Source organism: Hemiscyllium ocellatum, chromosome 5, assembly GCF_020745735.1.
Source record: "Hemiscyllium ocellatum isolate sHemOce1 chromosome 5, sHemOce1.pat.X.cur, whole genome shotgun sequence".
NCBI lineage: Eukaryota > Metazoa > Chordata > Chondrichthyes > Orectolobiformes > Hemiscylliidae > Hemiscyllium > Hemiscyllium ocellatum.
In genome coordinates, this window is record NC_083405.1 from 114,555,946 (window position 1) to 114,577,056 (window position 21,111).

The following is a 21,111-nucleotide window of genomic DNA, read 5'->3' on the forward strand; positions in this document are numbered from 1 at the left end:
TTTGTACACTACGTTGGTTTTGCTCATGCTGGGTATCGGGTCCTTTGTCCTGGTGAGTTGTTGTCTGAGAGTGGCTGTTGGTTTGTGTGCTGTTGAGTCCTAGTGGTCGCAGCAGTCTGGCTGTCAGTTCGGAAATGCTCCTGATGTATGGTAGTGTGACTAGTCCTTTGGGTTGCGGCATGACCTCGTTCCGTTGTCTTTCTCTTAGGCATCTGTTGATGAAATTGCGTGGGTATCCGTTTTTGGTGAATACCTTGTACAGGTGTTCTTCTTCCTCTTTTTGCAGTTCTGGTGTACTGCAGTGTGTTGTGGCCCTTTTGAATAGTGTCCTGATGCAACTTCGTTTGTGTGTGTTGGGGTGGTTGCTTTCATAGTTCGGACTTGGTCTGTGTGTGTGGCTTTTCTGTATACCTTTGTGCTGAATTCTCCATTCGGTGTTCTCTGTACCATCACGTCTAGGATAGGGAGCTGGTTGTCCTTTTCTTCCTCTCTCGTGAATCGGATTCCTGTGAGTGTGGCGTTGATGATCCGGTGTGTGTTTTCTATTTCTGTGTTTTTATTGATTACAAAGGTGTCGTCCACATATCTGACCCAGAGTTTGGGTTGTATTTGCAATAAGACTGTTTACCGCAAATACAACCTAAACTCTAGGTCAGCTATGCGGACGACACTTTTGTAATCATTAAAAAAACAGAAATAGAGAACACACACCGGATCATCAACGCCACACTCACAGGAATCCGATTCACGAGAGAGGAAGAAAAGGACAACCAGCTCCCATTCCTAGACGTGATGGTACAGAGAACACCGAATGGAGAATTCAGCACAAAGGTATACAGAAAAGCCACACACACAGACCAAGTCCGAACTATGAAAGCAACCACCCCAACACACACAAATGAAGTTGCATCAGGACACTATTCAAAAGGGCCACAACACACTGCAGTACACCAGAACTGCAAAAAGAGGAAGAAGAACACCTATACAAGGTATTCACCAAAAACGGATACCCACGCAATTTCATCAACAGATGCCTAAGAGAAAGACAACGGAACGAGGTCATGCTGCAACCCAAAGGACTAGTCACACTACCATACATCAGGAGCATTTCCGAACTGACAGCCAGACTGCTGCGACCACTAGGACTCAACAGCACACAAACCAACAGCCACTCTCAGACAACAACTCACCAGGACAAAGGACCCGATACCCAGCATGAGCAAAACCAACGTAGTGTACAAAATCCCATGCAAGGAATGCACAAAACACTGCATAGGACAAATAGGAAGACAGCCAATGATCCACGTCCACGAACACCAACTAGCCACGAAACGACACGACCAGCTATCCTTAGTAGCCACACACACAGATGACAAACAACATGAATTCGACTGGGACAACACTACTATTATAGGACAAGCCAAACAGAGAACAGCCAGGGAATTCCTAGAGGCATGGCACACATCCACTGATTCTATCAACAAACACATCGACCTGGACCCAATATACCGGCCACTGCAGCGGACAGCAACTGACAACCGGAAGCGGCAGAGACAAGCCACTATAAATGCCGAAGGAAACATGACAGAAGCGCTTCACAGGAGGCTCCCAAGCACTGAGGATGTCACCTAGAAAGGGGACGAAACGTTTGCAACAAAAACTCCCAGTTCGGCGAATAGAACCACAACATGTATTTAGGTTTCCTTGGGTTGGTGATGTCACTTCCTGTGGTGGCATAATTTCCCAATATTGAACTACAGAAGCAATCAATCCAACATCCACAAACAAAGCTGCATTAGAACATTATTTCAATGAGCCACTGTTGATGATTACTATAATGTCAATGCTCATCTCACCTCACTGCACCTGTGGAATTCGACTCTTTCGCCCATGTTTGAACCAAGACTGTAATGAGGTCGGGGGGTGAGCGGCCCTGGCGGAACCCAAACTGGTTACTAAGCAGGTTATTGTGAACAGGTGCTGCTTGATAGCTCTGTTGATGACACCTTCCATCATTTTACTCACGATCGAGAATAGACAGGGAGGTCAGGATTTGGCCAGGTTTGATTCGGTCTGCTGCTTGCGTACAGGACCTGCCTGGGCAATTTTACACATTGTTGAATAGATGTCAGTTTTATAACTGTACTGGAAGAGCTTGGAGCATTACTCTGGTTTGCTGTCAGGGCACTGAATTTGCAATATCCAGTGCAACTATTTCTTGATATCAAGTGGAGAGAATCTAATTGCTCTGATTGCAGAGAGTGCTTCGGCCTTATCTTTTGCACTGATTTTTAGGCTTTTCCATAATTGAAGAAAGGGATATCTTCAGAGCCTCGTCCTCCAAACAGCTGTTTAATTGTCCACCTCCATTTACAACTGCTTGTGGCAGGACTACAGAGCTCAGTCTATCACTTTCTGCTTATGCTATCTGGCATGTATGTTGCCCTGTTTGGTAGCTGTTCTTGGTTAACCTCATTTTTAGGTGTGCCTGGTGCTGGTCATGGCATGCTGTCTGCACTTTCCATTGAAGCAAGGTTGATCTCCTGGCTTGATGGTAATGGATAAGTGGAGGTTATGCCTGGCCATGAGTTTGCAGGTTGTGTTGGGAGTACAATTCTGCTGGTGATGGCTGACAACACCTCATGGATGCCCAATCTTGAGTTGCTAGATGTGTTCAAAGTTTGTTCAATTTAGCACGCTGATAGTGTCACACAACACAGTGGAATGCATTCTCAATGTGAAGGTGGGACTTCAAACAAACAAACTCACATCCCACATTTCCCACTCTTGGCTAGAGGTTCTACTGCAGGATCTGAGTGACTGAAGTGAAGAGATTGTCTCCTGAGCACAGGAGGAAGGCAGCAACCTCTCCAGGCAAGCAGATATGGCACAAGTTAAGAATATCAGCAGCATAAATGCATTTTCTGAGAACCAGAGAGCACTCCAAAACAAACCTTGCAGCTACACACGTTCCTCTTTCTTCAGGTACTTCTCCTTCGGATATGAACAACCAATATTCACAGCCACCCTCATACCATTGTCCACTCATCTCTATTCCTCACAATTAGGTAATCAAAATCATGTAATTGTTATGGTACAGAAGGCCATTCAATCCGTCTTTCTGTATCAGCTTGGTGTCATTTTCCACAAATGCAGTCTTTCCCTTATCTCCTGTGGGAAAAGAACTGCCAACCTACCTACCCATAGCATGCCCACACAGAACATAGGAAATCAAGCCTGTCCAAACCATACCAGAAAGACCCAGAATGCCTCAGCAATGGCCAAACAGGCTGACAGGAGAATCCAGACATGACCACAGTCACAGACACTAACAATAAGCTTCCTGGACCTGGTCTACACAAGTGTTCCAAAGCCCCAAGGGCAGTTTCATAACCCAGCAATACCAAAGCTACACAAAGGACAGATCAGACGGAGAGGCACCAGAAAATCCTGCTCATAGGACAGGAACAATAGAAACACCTTACTGTTTCAAAAGAGACATTCTCACCCACCTGCGAAGAAAGTTGGAATCTCTTGATCCCATCAAGAACTCATTAATTCTGCCAGGACGTTACATTATATCGACCATCAGGACATTCTTCCAATAACTGTTTTTCAATTATCATCACTGTAACTGGATTGCTTAATTTTCAAACACATTGTATTTTTTCCCATGTTAACTCATTGTACAAGATTCCTATAAAACCTGGCTTGATTCTCAGCTCAAGGAAAGAACTCTTGATCTAGCTGTACAGACCAACAGTTCTGTGGCAGCCTAGTCAACTTTTCTTCCAGCGATATCGCTTGAAATAAACAGCTTATCAATTTCACCCAATCTGGCTCGTGTGGTCTCTGCTTTATTGGGCTAATTTCTCCAACATCTCCGCTCCAGCACCTTCTAATACTTTTGGCTTGACCTCTCCAAATCTTTGTGGAGAGGCAGAGATTAGGGACAGGGACCAGGTGGCCATAAAGTGAAAGCCATTTGTAATGATGGGCATTAGGCCATCAACAACTTTTCTTCTTTTTTGTTCAAGGGACATGGACCTCACCCATCCCTAACTACCCTCTTGAAGACAGCGATGAGCCACCCTCTTGGACCATAACAATCTGTGTGATATAGGCATGTAAGTACATTTCTAATGCTGTTAGATGGAGTATTCGAGGGTTTTGGTACAACAATGAAGAAGGAACAATGATATATACCCAATTCAGGATGGTCTATGCCTTGGAGAAAAGTATAGATAAGAGTGTTTCAGTATGTACCCTTGTCCTTCCAAACAGGTTAAATTGTAAGTAATAAACTTTTATGAAAGAAACAACATGTTTCCATTCTTTTATTGCCATCAGTCTCTTTAAAGTGAAGCTTTGTAAACAAAGCAAGACAGAAAAATTTAAAAGATTTCAAGACCAAATCAGGTACCACCAAATTAGCTAACCATCATCAGGCACTTTGTGGACTTACAGAGTCAAATGGGCAAATTAAAGTTACTTTGTGAAGTGAGATTTTTGTTTTCTCAACGCTCACAAAAGGTGCTTACCCCCACACAGCAAGTTACCCTCTCCAGGATGCTGTGTCCACTTTTCAACAGTTTCAATTTCATCTGTTTGAATGTCTCGGTCCACATTGTCTTCATTGCACTGAACAAAAGCCTAAGAACAATATAACCAAGTTAAAAACTAAATACTTAAACCAACATGCTTCCTGAGAAGGTCAAACTTCAGCCAGCATAACCATTGGATAACAACATGTTTGGAAGATTTGACACATTCTCTGGATAAATGGTTCAATTCAGGAGGAAACATTAGTTCAAAGTGGGGCATACATTCCAAGCAACTGTTGAAATTACATTAAACATTAACTTTCTTAAAATAAATCAAAAATAATATCTATATAAAAACAGTATAAGTGGGAACTTTTGCTAACACAATAAACTGAAAACTATGGCTAGCAGAGTATAATCTTCGAGTAAAAAGTGAGGTCTGCAGATGCTGGAGATCAGAGCTGAAAATGTGTTGCTGGCTAAAGCACAGCAGGTTAGGCAGCATCCAAGGAACAGGAAATTCGACGTTTCGGGCCAGAGTCCTTCATCAGGAATGAGGAGAGGGTGCCAGGCAGGCTAAGATAAAAGGTAGGGAGGAGGGACTTGGGGGAGGGGCGATGGAGATGTGATAGGTGGAAGGAGGTCAAGGTGAGGGTGATAGGCCGGAGTGGGGTGGGGGCGGAGAGGTCAGGAAGAGGATTGCCGGTTAGGAGGGCGGTGCTGAGTTCAAGGGAATCGACTGAGACACGGTGGGGGGAGGGGAAATGAGGAAACTCCTCATTTCCCCTCCCCCCACCTTGTCTCAGTCGATTCCCTTGAACTCAGCACCGCCCTCCTAACCGGCAATCCTCTTCCTGACCTCTCCGCCCCCACCCCACTCCGGCCTATCACCCTCACCTTGACCTCCTTCCACCTATCACATCTCAATCGCCCCTCCCCCAAGTCCCTCCTCCCTACCTTTTATCTTAGCCTGCCTGGCACCCTCTCCTCATTCCTGATGAAGGGCTCTGGCCCGAAACGTCGAATTTCCTGTTCTTTGGATGCTGCCTAACCTGCTGTGCTTTAGCCAGCAACACATTTTTAGCAGAGTATAATACCTTGTTCCTTCCATTTTCTACAAAAACAATTTAATATATTCATCCTAGAACACTGAAATACTTCCCGACATGTTTACACAACTCTTTCAAAGTTTAAGACATTATCACAATAATCCGTACGTTTAAAGTGTTCAAATAATTCTGTCAATTAACATTGACCAACAAATCTGCATGCTTCCTCCAAATATCAGAGCATCTTTGAATACATGTTGAATTACAAAAAAATTGTCGTGCAAAAATATGCTATTTGGGTTCATTAGGCAATCTTGATGTCTAATTAACACACAAACACTGGGTTAAGTTCTTGGCCATATCCATGCATGTGCTAAGTAAATGCCTACTTACAAGCAGAAGTGTCAAGTCTCAAATTAGATTGGAATCACTGAACAGAGACCTATATGCACAGTGAAGATAAAGTACACAAAAATGCAAAGGAGCCACCACTTATTTTCTCTTCTATTCTCTCCTTTTGTTGAATGAGAAAACAGTATTAATAATTCAGCTTATCTAACTACAGGACATTTAAAGTGACTGGTATATAGACAATGACAGGAATCATGCTGTCCCAGCCATTTTTCACATTGTTCTTATTATAATTTTATTTCAGTGGTACCAAGAGTTTTCTTGTGAATGTGAATTTGTGAATCTTTAATCTAAAAATTCGATTTCAAATTTTTCAAAACAATTCAACCGAGTCAGTTCATTCATTAAGAGCATCTTTCATTGCAAACAAGCATATGAGGATTGGGGATAGACCTGCTTCAACAGTTCTAGTTTCAAACATTCACCTGGAGCGAGTTAACTTGTGAATCAATCTGAAGTAACCAAAAACAAAATGCTATCTGGATGAGAGTCATTCTACTGTCAGCAATAAGAATGGAGACTGTTGATCTTGGTTTTTTTTCACGGATGTTTATTGAAAAAGGAAATTGACCAGGACACAAGGAGAGCCAACTGCACTTCCTCCAATAGTCACGGACCTACCTCTTAATCCAACAATAGCATCTCCAACAATTCAGCATATTTTTAATATAAATATTCCAAAACTCTTTTGTTTATATGCTCATGTTTGACAGCAACAGTAGTTTCAGAATTAGGGAAACTTAGAGAGCAGGGAGAGGTCCCAAGGTGTGTCATGTCCATGCTGGCTTTTGGAACAAGTCGTCAAGCTAGTCACATATTCTTGCCTTATATATTGTATGTTGCTGATCCGCAAATTCTTATCTAACTCCCTTTCAAAAGTATTTATGTACCAGCTTTTCAGGTGGAACATTCCAAATCCTGAAAACCTCCTTCCAGATCTTTGACCAAAGATTTTGAATCTTGCCTCTATGTATCATCACCTTCAAAGTTCTATTGTGTACTTTGTACCAAGATCAGATAAGATCTACAACTCTGGAAATTTATACATCACACCATCAATAATTCACCAACAATATATAATACCTGTTCAAAAACTCCAGCAAAGTACTTCGACATACCATGTTGTTAACAAATCCATGCTGGGTTTCCTTGATGAACAACATGGTCTCCCTGTTTTCACATTTATTTTTCTATTTATTTAAAAAAAAAATTCTTTTAAATCACCTTTTCCTGCAACCTCACTCACTCGTTTCTCCCATGTCACATCCACCAATGTATATTACACACACTATAAACAAGTGTTCCTGATGAAGGGCTCCGACCCGAAACGTCGAATTTCCTGTTCCTTGGATGCTGCCTGACCTGCTGTGCTTTAACCAGCAACACATTTTCAACTACAAACAAGAACTCTAGAATCATACTGGCTAAAATCCACTAGGATTAAAAAAGTAACATAAATACTTATTTGCTGAAATCATGTTTAACTTCATAGTTCACAAAACTAAAAGGCCATGCTGAGCTGAAAGGTTCATTTCCAGATGTTTCGTCACCCTATTAGGTAACATCTTCAGTGGCCTTCGGACAAAGCCCTGCTGATAATTCCTGCTTTCTATTTATATGTTTGGGTTTCTTGGGGTTGGTGGTATCATTTCCTGTGGTGATGTCATTTCTTGTTCTTTTTCTCAGGGGGTGGTAGATGAGGTCTAACTCAATGTGCTTGTTGATAGAGTTCTGGTTGGAATGCCACGTTTCTGGGAATTCTTGTGCGTATCGCTGTTTGGCTTACCCGAGGATTCATGTGTTGTCCCAGTCAAAGTGGTGTCCTTTCTTACCTGTATGTAAGGATACTAGTGAGAGAGGGTCATGTCATTTTGTGGCTAGTTGATGTTCATGTGTCCTAGTGGCTAGTTTTCTGCCAGTTTGTCCAATGTAGTGTTTGTTACAGTTCTTGCATGGTACTTTGTAAATGACATTAGTTTTGCTTGTTGTCTGTATACGATATGTCAAGTTCATTAGCTGCTGTTTAATGTCCTGGTGGATTTGTTGGGTACCATAATGCCAAGGGGTCTGAGTAGTCTGGCAGTCATTTCCGAGATGTCCTTGATGCAGGGGAGAGTGGCTAGGGTTTTTGGATGTGTTTTGTCTGCTTGTTTGGGTTTGTTGCTCAAAAATCGGCAGACTGTATTCATTGGGTATCCATTCTTTTTGAATAAACTGTACAGGTGATTTTCCTCTGCTCTGCATAGTTCCTCTGTGCTGCAGTGTGTGGTGGCTCGTTGAAATAATGTTTTGTTTGTGGATGTTGAGATGATTGCTGTTGTTCAATATTTGGTCCGTGTGTGTTGTTTGCCTGTAGACGCTGGTTTGAAGATTCCCATTAGCTGTTCACTCTACTGTGACATCCAGGAATGGCAGTTTGTTAGTATTTTCCTCTTCTTTAGTGAATTTTATGCCACTAAGGGTATTATTGATGGTCTTGAAGGTTTCCAGGAATTATCAGCAATGCTTCGCCTGGATGCTCACTGAAAATGTTACCTAGTAGGGTGATGAAATGTCTGGAAATGAACCTCCCAACTCAGCGAGCAAACCTACATCCAGAACTTCAACTAAAAGGCCATTATGAATGATTTAAACGTATTGCTCAAAGTTGTCCATCAAGCTTCACGCTTGAATACTTGTTCAATTCAACAAATTTTAGAATAAAAAAGTTAAGACCATTTTACTTAAAATGTATTCTAACGACCATAAATAAATGTGGAATATTCCTAACATACCTGTTTGGTGTTTGTGCGTCCAAAATTCTTGATATAGACATCGTACTCATTCAATGGAGGCAGATCAAGCATGGAAAAGCTAACTGAGAAATCCAAGTCAATCAGTCGGAGCAACTCCGCACTGCGCTTTCTGCACAAAATGTAAAATTAGGGCTTTTAACATATCCACCAAATGTGAAGAAGGCAGGCTTATTTCAACGTAATGAGTTCATGGAAGTGCTCATTATTCAGCACTGGTTTTCTTTCTTGTTGAAAGTAAATGAGCTAAAAAAATCTCCATCCAAATTTTTTGTGTGAACTTCTCATTTCTAAAGCTATTACGATGAACTGAAAAATTATTTCTATTTTTAATTTTAGATTTAGTGCAAACTCCGCGTTTGCCAGCCTTAAAACTAAATAATTCCAGAAACTGATAATGAAAACCTGCTATTTTATAATTCACTTTTCAAAGGCAAATTGCTTATGGTTATCTCACGGAGTCTGAAAATCATGTTTCATCAAAGCCGACAAGGCCAGTGGAGATGGAATACTTTGAAAGCTGATTTTAAAAACGTACACATGAATTATACAAATCCGTTACTTGCGTTGTGACAGTCTTATGCTATCTTTCAGATTATTTTGTCAGTCGGATAAGGAGAAAATAAAAAATTCACAAGTATGATTCACATTAACTGTAAACATTACATTTACAGTACTATCATTCTTGCAATACATGGAACTCAAAACATTTCAACACTTGTTTTTAATGTTATACCATTTTCAAATACTGGAAGTGCTAAAATACTCAGAGAATGTAAATATCCATCCTTCATCATAGTTTATCCAAACTTATTGGAACTTTAGAAGGACTAAAAGTAAATTATCTTTTACACATATATTATATATATATATATATATAAAAAATGGAGCAGGAATAGATCATTCAATTCCTTAAGCCTGCTTCACTATTCAATAAAATCATGGCTGATCTGATTGCAACCTCAAATCAACACCCCTGCCTACCCTGAAAACCTTCCAATGCCTTGCATAACAATAATCTATATATCACAACCTTAAAAAAAAACTTAAGGACTCTGCTTCTATTACTTTTTCAGGGAGATAACGCTCTGTATTCACTGCAAGAAAAACATTCACCTTGCCTATTTTGAGAAGGCAATGCTAATTTTTAAGCAGTGAGTGCTAACTCTAGATTCTCCCTTAACAGAAAATATTCTCTCCACATTGAACCTATTAAGATTTTGTACGTTTCAATCAAATGACCTTCTAGTGTGCTAAACTTGAGCAGATACAAGCCTAGCCTGTCCAATCTTTCCGCAAAAGACAAACTCCCATTTGTGGTATCAGTTCAGTATTCCTTCTCTGTACTGCTTCCAATGTGCTTAGATCCTTTGTTAAATAAGGAGACCAACATTTTGCAAACTAATTCAGGTGTTTTCTCACCAGCACTCTGTATGAGTGAAACATAACTAGCTACTTTTGCATTCAATTCTCCTTCTGATGAATGTTAACATAATTAGCTTTCCTAATTACTTGCCTTTCTTAATTTGCATATGCAAATCAACTGTTCAGTAGTTCATGCACAAGAACATCCAGATCCTTCCGCATCTTGGAGATCCAAAATTTCTCACCATTTATAAAATATGCTTTCTTTTCATTCTTCCTGCCAAAATGGTCAATTTTACAATTTCTCAAATTGTATGCCATTTGCCACATTCTTGCTGACTCACTTATCGATAAATTTTGGTAGGCTCCTTATATCCTCGACCCAATTAGTTTCTAATCCATATTTTGATCATCAGAAAATTATGCAAAAAACCATATGCACCCTTACATAAGTCATTTACATAAATTTTATACAGTTGACATCCCAACACAGATCCCTGCACCACTCACTGCATCTTATCAACCTGAGAAAGACTCATTCCAACCAACCTTCAATCTACTCAGTCAGGCGTTCGACAAGGTTCCCCATGGGAGACTGGTTAGCAATGTTAGATCACATGGACTACAGGGAGAACTAGCCATTTGGATACAGAACTGGCTCAAAGGTAGAAGACAGAGGGTGATGGTGGACGGTTGTTTTTCAGACGGGAGGCATGACCAGTGGTATGCCACAAGGATCGGTGCTGGGTCCACTAACTTTCATCGCTTATATTAATGTTTTGGATGTGAGCATAAGAGGTATAGTCAGTAAGTTTGCAGATGACACCAAAATTGGAGATGTAGTGGACAGCGAAAAAGGTTACCTCAAATTACAACAGGATCTTGATCAGATGGCCAATGGGCTGAGAAGTGGCAGATGGAGTTTAATTTAGATAAATGTGAGGTGCTTCGATTGGGAAAGCAAATCTTAGCAGGACTTATATACTTAATGGTAAGGTCCCTGGGAGTGTTGCTGAACAAAGAGACCTTGGAGTGCAGGATCATAGCGCCTTAATAGTGGAGTCGCAGGTAGATAGGATAGTGAAGAAGGCATTTGGTATGCTTTCCTTTATTGGTCAAAGTATTGAGTACAGGAGTTGGAAGGCTGTGGCTGTGCAGGACATTGGTTAGGTCACTTTTGGAATACTGTGTGCGAATCTGGTCTCCATCATATTGGAAGGATGTTGTTAAAGTTGAAAGGATTCAAAAAAGATTTACAAGGATGTTGCCAGGGTTGGAAGATTTGAGCTATAGGGGGAGGTTGAATAGGCTGGGGCTGTTTTTCCTGGATCGTTGGAGGCTAAGGGGTAACCTTATAGCGGTTTATAAAATCATGAGGGGCATGCATGGAATAAACAAAATCTCTTCACTGGAGTGGGTGAATCCAAAATTAGACGGCATAGGTTTAAAGTGAGAGAGGAAAAAAAATTAAAGAGACCTGAGGATCAACGTTTTCACAGAGGGTGGTATGTGTATGGAATGAGCTGCCAGAAGAAGTGGTGGAGGCTAGTACAATTGCAACGTTTAAAAGGCATCTGGATGGGTATATGAATAGGAAGGGTTTGGAGGAATTTGGGCCGGGTGTTGGCAAGTGGGACTAGATTGGGTTGGAATATCTGGGTGGCATTGACGAGTTAGACCAAAGGGTCTGTTTCCATGCTGTACATCTCTATGACATTATGACTATTACAATAAATTGCCTGCTACATCATGAGCATTTTTCTTTTTCTGCAATAACCTTTGCTGTAGCACCTTATTTATCTTCTGGAAATCTACTTGCAGAAGATTCATCAGCTCCCCTTTTTTTAACCACAGCATATTACTTCCTCAAAGAGTTTTAATTGATTGATCAAACATGACTTCCCTTTCATACAATCATGTAGACTCTAAGTGATGACCTTGAACTTGTCCGAGTGCCCTGCGCTAACATTTTTAATAATAGCTTTAACATTTTCCCTGTAGTCTGTTTTCCTTCCTTTCTGAATAAAGGAGTTACATTCACTATTTTCTAATGTAGTGGGATGTACCCAAAACAACGGAGTTTAAGAAAATTAAAATCAATTTGTAAACTACAAGTTACTTCTTTTAAGACCCTAAAATGAAGCCAACGAGGACACAGCACTGAGCAGCCTCCAACAATTTATTAAGTACCACTTCTCTGGTATTAGAAATATTCTGGAGTCCATCCCTAGCTTTTCATTTCAGACTTATTACTGCTTCTGGGATGTTATTTGTAGCCATTATAGTGCAAACTACCTTTTCAATTCATCTGCCATTTCTTTGTTTTCCATTATTCATTCTCCAGTCTCACATTTTATTTACACAAACTCTAAGTACCTGTTTTTATATTTTTGGTTAACTTTGCTTCATACTATTTAACTTTTCGCTGTTTCTTTTTGGTTGTTCTTTCATTTTCTTTATATTCTGTCCAATCACCTGTCTTGGTACAATTATGTGCTTTTTCTTGTCATTGATACTATGTTTAACACTTCCAGTTAACCACAGATAGTGTTTCCACCCCTACCATTTCTATTTGCATATTATTTAAACGGTTTTGTCATTTCATTAGAGCCAGCTCTGCTTTCAAGCTGTGAAAATTCCACTTCTTTACATTTTGAAAATGGTCTCAGACCTACTCCTCTCCCTCAAACTGAATCAAAACTCATTCATATTATGGTCCCTACAACATTGGTGGGTGGGTGAATGGGAGGGTGTTGGGGAGAGGGGTGCTTCATAATGAGATAATTCATTAATCCTACCTCTATTGCAAGATATCAGGAATGGTATACCTTGCTGTCTGGTCAGCTCCAGAAAATGCTGTTCTTAGAACTATCCCAAAAATATTCCAGGAGTTCCTCATCTCGGTTATCTTTGCCCATCTGACTTTCCCAGACAACATGTATATATGAAATCTTCCATGGTTAGTACCATGGATTTCTGACAAGTTTTCATTATCCCTTACTTTACGCTTCACCCTAATATATAGGCACTGTTGGAGACTCCTTGCCTTTATCATTTTTAATGTCTACTCAAATTGTTTCTCATCTTGCATCAACCCTCTGAATTGTGCTAATACCATCATTAATTAACAGAGACACCTCTTCACTTTATTTTAGCTTCCTGTCATTCCTAGAGGTCCTGTTCCTTTTAAAATTCAGATCTAAACTCATGCTGCAGCTATGATCATTAATGCCTCTATAAATCTGAATCCACTTGCCAATCAATCAGCACTCTACTTGTATGCAGAATAAATGTTGGCTTTCACTTTGAATTTGTATTCTTGTGAAAGGTCCTGATGAGGACAAGATGGAAAGCTTCAACAAAATGTGTTTTTCTCAACCATATTGAAATTCGGGAAAAATATTGGCAGTCAGAAAGCTATATTGTTGATTTCCAGGCCTGTTTTCACATACGAACAGGTTTATCTGTCATTTTTCAGAGTGGAAAGTTTCGGTTTTGTTTGAGTCTTTGATGAAGAAATAATTAGAAATCCCATATTCAGGTAAGTATTGCATTGTTGCAATGTAGATTCTAATTTCACCTCAAACATTTGTGGGTTTTTGCTGGCATGCAATTGTTTGCAAGTAAACTGTTAGCTCCAGTTACCTACTTTTGTTTACTAGCCATGTTTGAACTGATCTCACGCTGCTTGGCTGCCCCAAAATCTATGAATGCTCCTCGGACAGGTCCTATGGTTGGAGAGTTTCCAAAATCTAAATTAGGCAACAAATTACACATACATAAAATGAACATCTTACTGCAAGCAGTAGATAATATTTACTAAAACATAAGTAAATGCAAATTTAATTTTATTCATTTACATCTGCTTGATTAAAAATGCAATATCATTTCATGATAATTCGACATACCTAGCTGGCTGTCTATCACGGTCAAGATTTACTGTGGTGTATTGCTCGCTGTTTCCGAACTGGAACATTTGTATTCTGAGCTTCACTGGCAAAACTTCAATATGATAGGCATGTGTTTTATGCCTGCACATGCTGTCAAGGTCATAGCTGGTCAGAACCTCAGATTACATTAATTGACAATGCAGGTCCCTTGTTCCATCACCCACTGTACAATGAAACTAATATGGTTTTACATTTCGTGCAAATCCTATCCATAGGGCTAGTTGACACATTCCCTCCAAAATCTAAAATACTAGTGTCCACGTAAAACTGGGATGATGTGCTGACTGTAAAAGCAAAATATACATTCTATCCATAGCCAACTATTTTCAGGACTTCCAAATTAAATAAGTATTCTAACCTGAGGTGTGGCAGATAGAGTTTAATTTAGATAAATGGGAGGTGCTGCATTTTGGAAATGCAAATCAGAGCAGGACTTATACACTTAATGGTAAAGGTCAACATTAGAGTGGTGCTGGAAAAGCACAGCAGGTTAGGCAGCATCTGAGGAGCAGGAAAATCGACGTCTCAGGCAGGAGCCCTTCATCAGAAAACATTCCTGATGAAGAGCTTCTGCCTGAAACGTTGATTTTCCTGCTCCTCGGATGCTGCCTGACCTGCTGTGCTTTTCCAGCCCCACTCTAATCTTGACTTAATGGGAAGGTCCTAGGGAGTTTTGCTGAACAAAGAGACCTTGGAGTGCAGGTTCTGAGTTCCTTGAAAGTAGAGTTGCAGGCAAATGGGATAGTGAAGAAGGTGTTTAGTATGCTTTCCTTTATTGGTCAAAGCATTGAGTATAGCAGTTGGGAGTTGCGGCTGTACTGGACATTAGTTAGGTCATTTTTAGAACAGTGTGTGTAAGTCTGGTCTCCTTCCTATTAGAAGGAAACTTGAAAAGGTTCAGAAATGACTTACAAGGATTTTGCCAGGATTGGAGGATTTGAGCTATGGGGAGAGGCTGAATAGGCTGCGGCTGCTTTCACTGGAGTTTTGGAGGCTGAGGGATGACCTTATAGAGCTTTATAAAATCATGAGGGGCACAGATAGGATAAATAGACAAAGTCTTTTCCCTGAATTGGAGGAGTTCAGAGCTAGAGGGAATAGGTTTAGCATGAGAGGGGAAAGATATAAAAGGGACCTAAGGGGCAAATTTTCATGCAAAGGATGGTGCATGTATTGAGCTGCCAGAGGAAGCAGTGGAGGCTGGAGCAGTGGAGTTTGAAGCATTTAAAAGGCATCTGGATGGGTATATGAATAGGAAGGATTTCGAGGGATAGGGGCCAAGTGCTGGCAAATGGAACTAGATTGGGTTAGGATAGACAATTTGGAACGAGGGGTCTGTTTCCGTGCTGTTCTTCTCAATGACTCTATGACTCTGCATTACTTCATTCAGGCAGTAGCTGCGAGTCACTACCCATCTTTGTTACGCTATGTAAAAGTTGACTAAACTGGTCCTTCATAAGATCAGCTGCAGCTTGAGTGATTATACCATACAATAGCACACAAAAAAGTCCATAAAGAATATTGAATTCAGGTGCTACACCAGCTTTAACAGTTGAGAATTGTTCAAAGCTGGGATAAACATGTCCTCAGTTGAAGGGCAGTTAGCACCAGTGTAGAACAGTGAAAAAGTTTTAGCAATTCAGCAAACAGAAGGACAAACAAATAAGATATTTCAGTAAATTTTTCCTTATTCAAGTGAAGGGTATCAATGTTGGAGTTAAAAAAGCGAATCTGTCAAAGCATTTATCTCAAATTTCACTCATAACACAGTATGGTGTATTGAAAATGAAGCAGGAAACCACAAAAGCCAATGGTTTGACAATTTTAAAAGACAGTTTTGGTAGTCCAATAATTATTTTAAAACCATGGAAATTCATATAATAATTAATCTCACCTCTATTTGGATCTTCCTCGCAGGTTTTTCTGTGACTTCCAGGGCATTTTTCTCTGACCTGGTCATTTTCTGCTGTTATGGCCTTTTGAATTGCTTCAATTTCAGCACGCTGATGTGCTGGAATTTCCTCTCTTTCATGCTGTACCTCTTCATCTTCACATTCCTCTTCCTCAAAGTCATCCTCGTAGTCCTTTAAACAAAAGGACATAACAACATTGTATTTTGTGACACAGCTTTACAGTTTAAGTATTTATTTATTTATTCCTTCTGTAGACTTTTTGCTGAACAGACATTTTAAGGCTGTCTCTAATACTGTTTTGCTGTAAGCTGCTAGAACTGATAGGTCTAACATAACCAGAAACATATACAACAATACACTGGGGATAAATACTACAAAATTTCTGTCTATAGTTAAGCCCAATATACAAAATGTTTTTTTTTTAAGTTTTCTTTGCGTTTCTCTCATCTAAAAGTCTGATGCAATTATAATATTAAGTGCATATGAATATTAATTTTCATACTAATAGTCTTGCTTATCAGTGTAATTAAATTCCATGATTTTCTCAGTGAGAAAGAAACAGAAAAAATGCTGGAAATTAGATTGTTCAACAGCTTTCTCATAACAGCTATAAATAGCAGTCTGCAGATATCCAATTCTAAGGTCAATTACCCCATTCTCAAGTCAACTATTAATGTCTAATAATTTCCTTCCCAGTGATTCCACAGGATTCTGTTTGCCATTTATGTAAATGATTTAGATAAGAATATAGAAAGCATGATTAGTAAGTTTGCAGGTGACACCAAGATTAGTAGTCAGTAAAGAAGATTATCTACGTAGAAACAGATGGTGATCAATTGGGTCAATGAGCTGAAGAGTAGCAAATGAAGTTTAATTTGGCTACATGCGAGATATTACATTTTGACAAAATAAACAAAGACAAGACTTAGACAATTGAAAGTGGGACTTTGGATAGTATGGTACAGCAGACAGACCTGGTGGTTCAGGTACATAATTCTTTGCATCACTTATAGATAAGGAGGTTAGGAAGGCAGTTAGCATGCTTGTCTTCATTGTTCCTTTGAATATAGGAATTAGGATGTTATGTTGAGGTTACACAGGATGTTGGTCAGGCCTGTTCTGGAGTACTGCGTCCAGTTCTGGTCACCCTGTTATAGGAAGGATATTATAAAGTTGGAGAGGGTTCAGAAGAGATTTGCCAGCATGTTGCCAGGACTGCAAGGTTCCAGTCATAAGGAGAGGCTGAGACTTTTTCACTGGAGATTGAGACATGGCCTTATGGAGGTTTAGTAAATAAGGAGGGATACAGAGGGATAAGGTGAATGGAAGGTGTCTTTCCCTAAGGTGGGGTATTTCAAGACTAGGGGGCATATCTTTAGCATGAAAGGAGAAGGATTTTAAAAAGACATGAGAGGTGATTTTTTTTTTAAACACAGAGTAGCCCATGTGTGGAATGAACTTTCTGAGGAAGTGGTGGATGTGGTTACAGTTACATCTTTTAAAAGACATTTAGATAAGTACATGAATAGGAAATGTTTAGAGGGATATGGGCCAGGAGCAGGCAGGTGGGACTAGCTTAGTTTGGAATTATGGTCAAAATGGAATGGTTGGACCGAAGGGTTTCGTTCTGTGCTGGATGACTCTATGATGCCCACTTTTCAATAATAAATGGCTGATTAAAGTGATTGTGTGTACATATGCGTGTGTTTTTGTATGCATGTAAGAGCAAGAGAGCGAGAAAGAGAGAGAGAGAGAGAGAGAGAGAGAGAGAGAGAGAGAGAGAGATAAAAGGGGCTAGTGGCAAGAATGTGAACAGTACTTGGAGTGTTGAGACCCATCACTGTTTTTCATACTTTAGGTTTGGAACTGAGAACTGAAAATGAGAACTGAACATATGAACGCCAGCTTGTTTTCAAAAAAAAAAGAAAATCTGATGTTTGCTGTTGGGAACAGACCTGGAAAGATAATGCAGATTAATTACTGCTTGAAGAACACTGTAGACAAAGCAACACAAAGATGTCGTTATGCTCAGGAACTGGTAGCTGTTTGCATGTTGATTTGATCAATCAAGGGAGGACTGGTGTTGGCCAGCTACCCACTGAGAAAATGTTGGAAAAAAAAGACAACAAAGAGTGAACTACTTCTAACTGGGTTTTTTTTTGCAGCAGGCAGTTTTGCTTTGGAGGCTGCTGGATAGGGATGGGTTCTTGGCTTTGCACTTCCTAGTTATTCTCCTACCGTTGACTGGTTGAAAGTTCTGAGAAGAGAATCCTGGTCGGTCAAAATAAGCAAAAGTCTCCAGAAATTTGCAGTTATCGATAAAGTCAGAACTCAAGCAAGATAAAGTCTTACATGTCTGTAACACAGCCCGTTTCCAAAAATATCATAAAGACCTTTGGTAAGACATTACAACACAGGTAGAAACACTATCAGTGAGCCACAAGAACCATTACTTCCAGCTTGCTATTCAACATGAATAATGTCCACCAGCTGAATCCAATTAACACAAACTCTTGTGGCACAGTGATATTATCCCTACATCAGGACCAGGAGGTCCAGGTGCAAGCCCCATCTGATTCTGACTGTATAATAACATCATTGAACAGGTTGATTAAAACATATCTTGGGGAGTAGTGATAATTTTCATAAGGCTCCTGTGGTGCTGTGGTAGCGTCCCTATCTCTGAACCAGAAAGCCCACTCTCACATCCTACCTGCATGAAAGGAATGCAATGGCATTTATGGACAGGTTGATTAGAAAATATATCATAATGGCCCTTCTTCTGAGCCAGGGGCCTGAGGTCAAGTTCCACCCGTGAGTCATAATGTATCCAAAAAAAAGTAGATTAAAATTATACAACCGTTGTGGTAGTGATAGAGCCTCTAGCTCTGAGCCAGGAGGCCTGGGTTGAAGTCCCACCTGCTCCAGGTGCAATAATGACATTTCTGAACAGGATAATTAGAAAATATCAATTAAATTAACACTTTAGTTTTGTGCTGCAGCTCACATACGAATAACACGGTCAAATGCTGCAATATGAATATGATCATGGAGACCTTCCAGAGGTGACTGTGTTAACATAAGTAAACTAATATGCACATCCTGAGAAGAAAATTCTTTCAAGCCTTGCTAACATGCTAAACTAGAAGATGCTCAATAAATAAAACAGAATTACATTTTAAGTAATAAAATAATATAATAATATTGCAAATTTTAACAGACTGAAAACATGTCAACCCAGGCACAAAAGTCTTGTTCATTATCTATACACTACAAGCTAATGGTCAATACCTCAAAATCATCATCATAGTTTGACGATTCAATAGGGGACTGGCTATCCATGGCAATTTCTTCTCTTTCAACAAACTGCAAAGAAATTTTCAGTTTTTTAAAGGTAGGATAATAGTTATCTGCAGTAATACGAATATCAGATCCAAACAATTCTCCATTATTAAGTCACTTCGAAGTTATACATAACTAAAGCTTTCATTATTAAGACATAGAAAAATTACACAATTTGCATGAGAGCAGAAAAGGCCAAGAAAATCTGATAGCCACTCTTTAAATTACAAACTGCTTTGATATGGTAAAAAGGGAAAAAAGTTGTCATTCGTCAGTCAGTCAATAATTCAATAACAGACTTAAGTTTGACAAAAGAATAATGAGATAAAAACAGCTAGATGCCAGGCCTTGAATGATCTACATACAAACAGTATTCAAAGACAATGCTTTGAAAAGGGATATAGGTAAATATTGTTCAACATAATTAACGTCCAAATTAAGGGCAAGTGAAGAAACATCATTTAAAATTTGACATTTTAAAAACTGAACATGAATTAATACCTAAAAGAATAAGACTGCATACAAAACTTAATCTTCAGTGCCTGAGGGCAGTTAATATGATTAACACAGAATATATTAACAAACTAGTTTTTAATGCTTGAGATGTTAAGATATAACATTCTGTGGCTAGTCTGTATCTACCACAAAAATAAAGTAACTTCACACTATTCAACACTTTTCATGAGACAGTAAAACAGTTTTCACAAAGCTAACAGAGGAGGATGAAACTTGAACAAGGTAGTTTGGATTTTTGCACTAAATGATGCGTCTCCTTTTCTGAAATTATTGAACCATTTACAGATTTTTTAAAAATTGCACATAATGCTACTTAACATTTCTTTGACAGCAAAGTATTCCAATTTGAGAAATTTTGAAAAAGAAGTAAATTCATACTGTGTGTCAAACGGTGAAATAATGCCTTCAGCCTTGTTAAGAATAAAACAAACTTTAACATTAAGTGCAATTATAAGCACACAAAGAAAAGATCTGATTAATATTATTCAGCTTTGATGACCCTATTAATTTTGAAATGGATGAACAAAATATTCACACAGCAAAATACTTGAAAGAAGAAAATTAACTTCTAAAATTAGTTACTTTTTCACTGAATAAAATCCTGCATATTTTAAAATAAAAATGACACTAACCCTCTTTCTCCCACCGTCTAGATTTCTAACAAGGGAATGGAATAACTTTAAGCACTGATTTAATTGAACTACTTTACAAAAAAGGTCAAATTCTTACAGCTGCATCATCATCATCATCAATTAATCCGGCCTGACTCGACCGCCATGTGGATGGAAATCTGCCTGTACCCTGCGATTTTGTCAGGAACATAGTTGAAAAGACAGATAAGAGCTATAATAAACAAAAGCATTTTACATAATGGAAAATATGATAGCCTTTTAAAATTATACTATAGGATTAAGATATGTTACATTGCCAGATGACACATCATCGATACAAAACTGAAACAAGTGGAATTCAGTTCCTTGCTTCTTACTTTAGAGGGCTCCAACTACCTTTGCAAGTGACAAATTGAACACTGGTGAGAGTTAAACTTGAAAATAATCATAATCCTGTGAATTTTAAAAATTCTCAACTGTTCCTTATATTTCGTATGAAGAATATTCACATTAGGAGATCACCCCATTTGTAAGAAATAAACAGTCCCACAAAAAACTATAAAGTTCTAAAGTTGTGTTTTTGCCAATTCTAGAATTGGTTAGCATAATGGTTGGCAT

The 21,111-nt window shown here is 39.2% G+C and overlaps 1 protein-coding gene across 3 annotated transcripts in view; it reads right to left on the reverse strand.

Moving 5' to 3' along the window:
- Positions 1-21,111, reverse strand: part of dync2i1 (dynein 2 intermediate chain 1) — a 98,071-nt gene that overhangs the window by 37,077 nt on the left and 39,883 nt on the right. For 2 of the 3 annotated variants that reach the window (XM_060825608.1, XM_060825606.1), the window contains exons 8-12: positions 19,316-19,390; positions 16,006-16,195; positions 13,811-13,913; positions 8,779-8,908; positions 4,542-4,653 (exon numbers count right to left, since the gene is read on the reverse strand). In XM_060825608.1, the coding sequence (XP_060681591.1) occupies positions 4,542-4,653; positions 8,779-8,908; positions 13,811-13,913; positions 16,006-16,195; positions 19,316-19,390 (610 nt within the window). The remainder of the gene's footprint in view (positions 1-4,541; positions 4,654-8,778; positions 8,909-13,810; positions 13,914-16,005; positions 16,196-19,315; positions 19,391-21,111) is intronic. The other variant, XM_060825607.1, reaches the window with a different exon arrangement.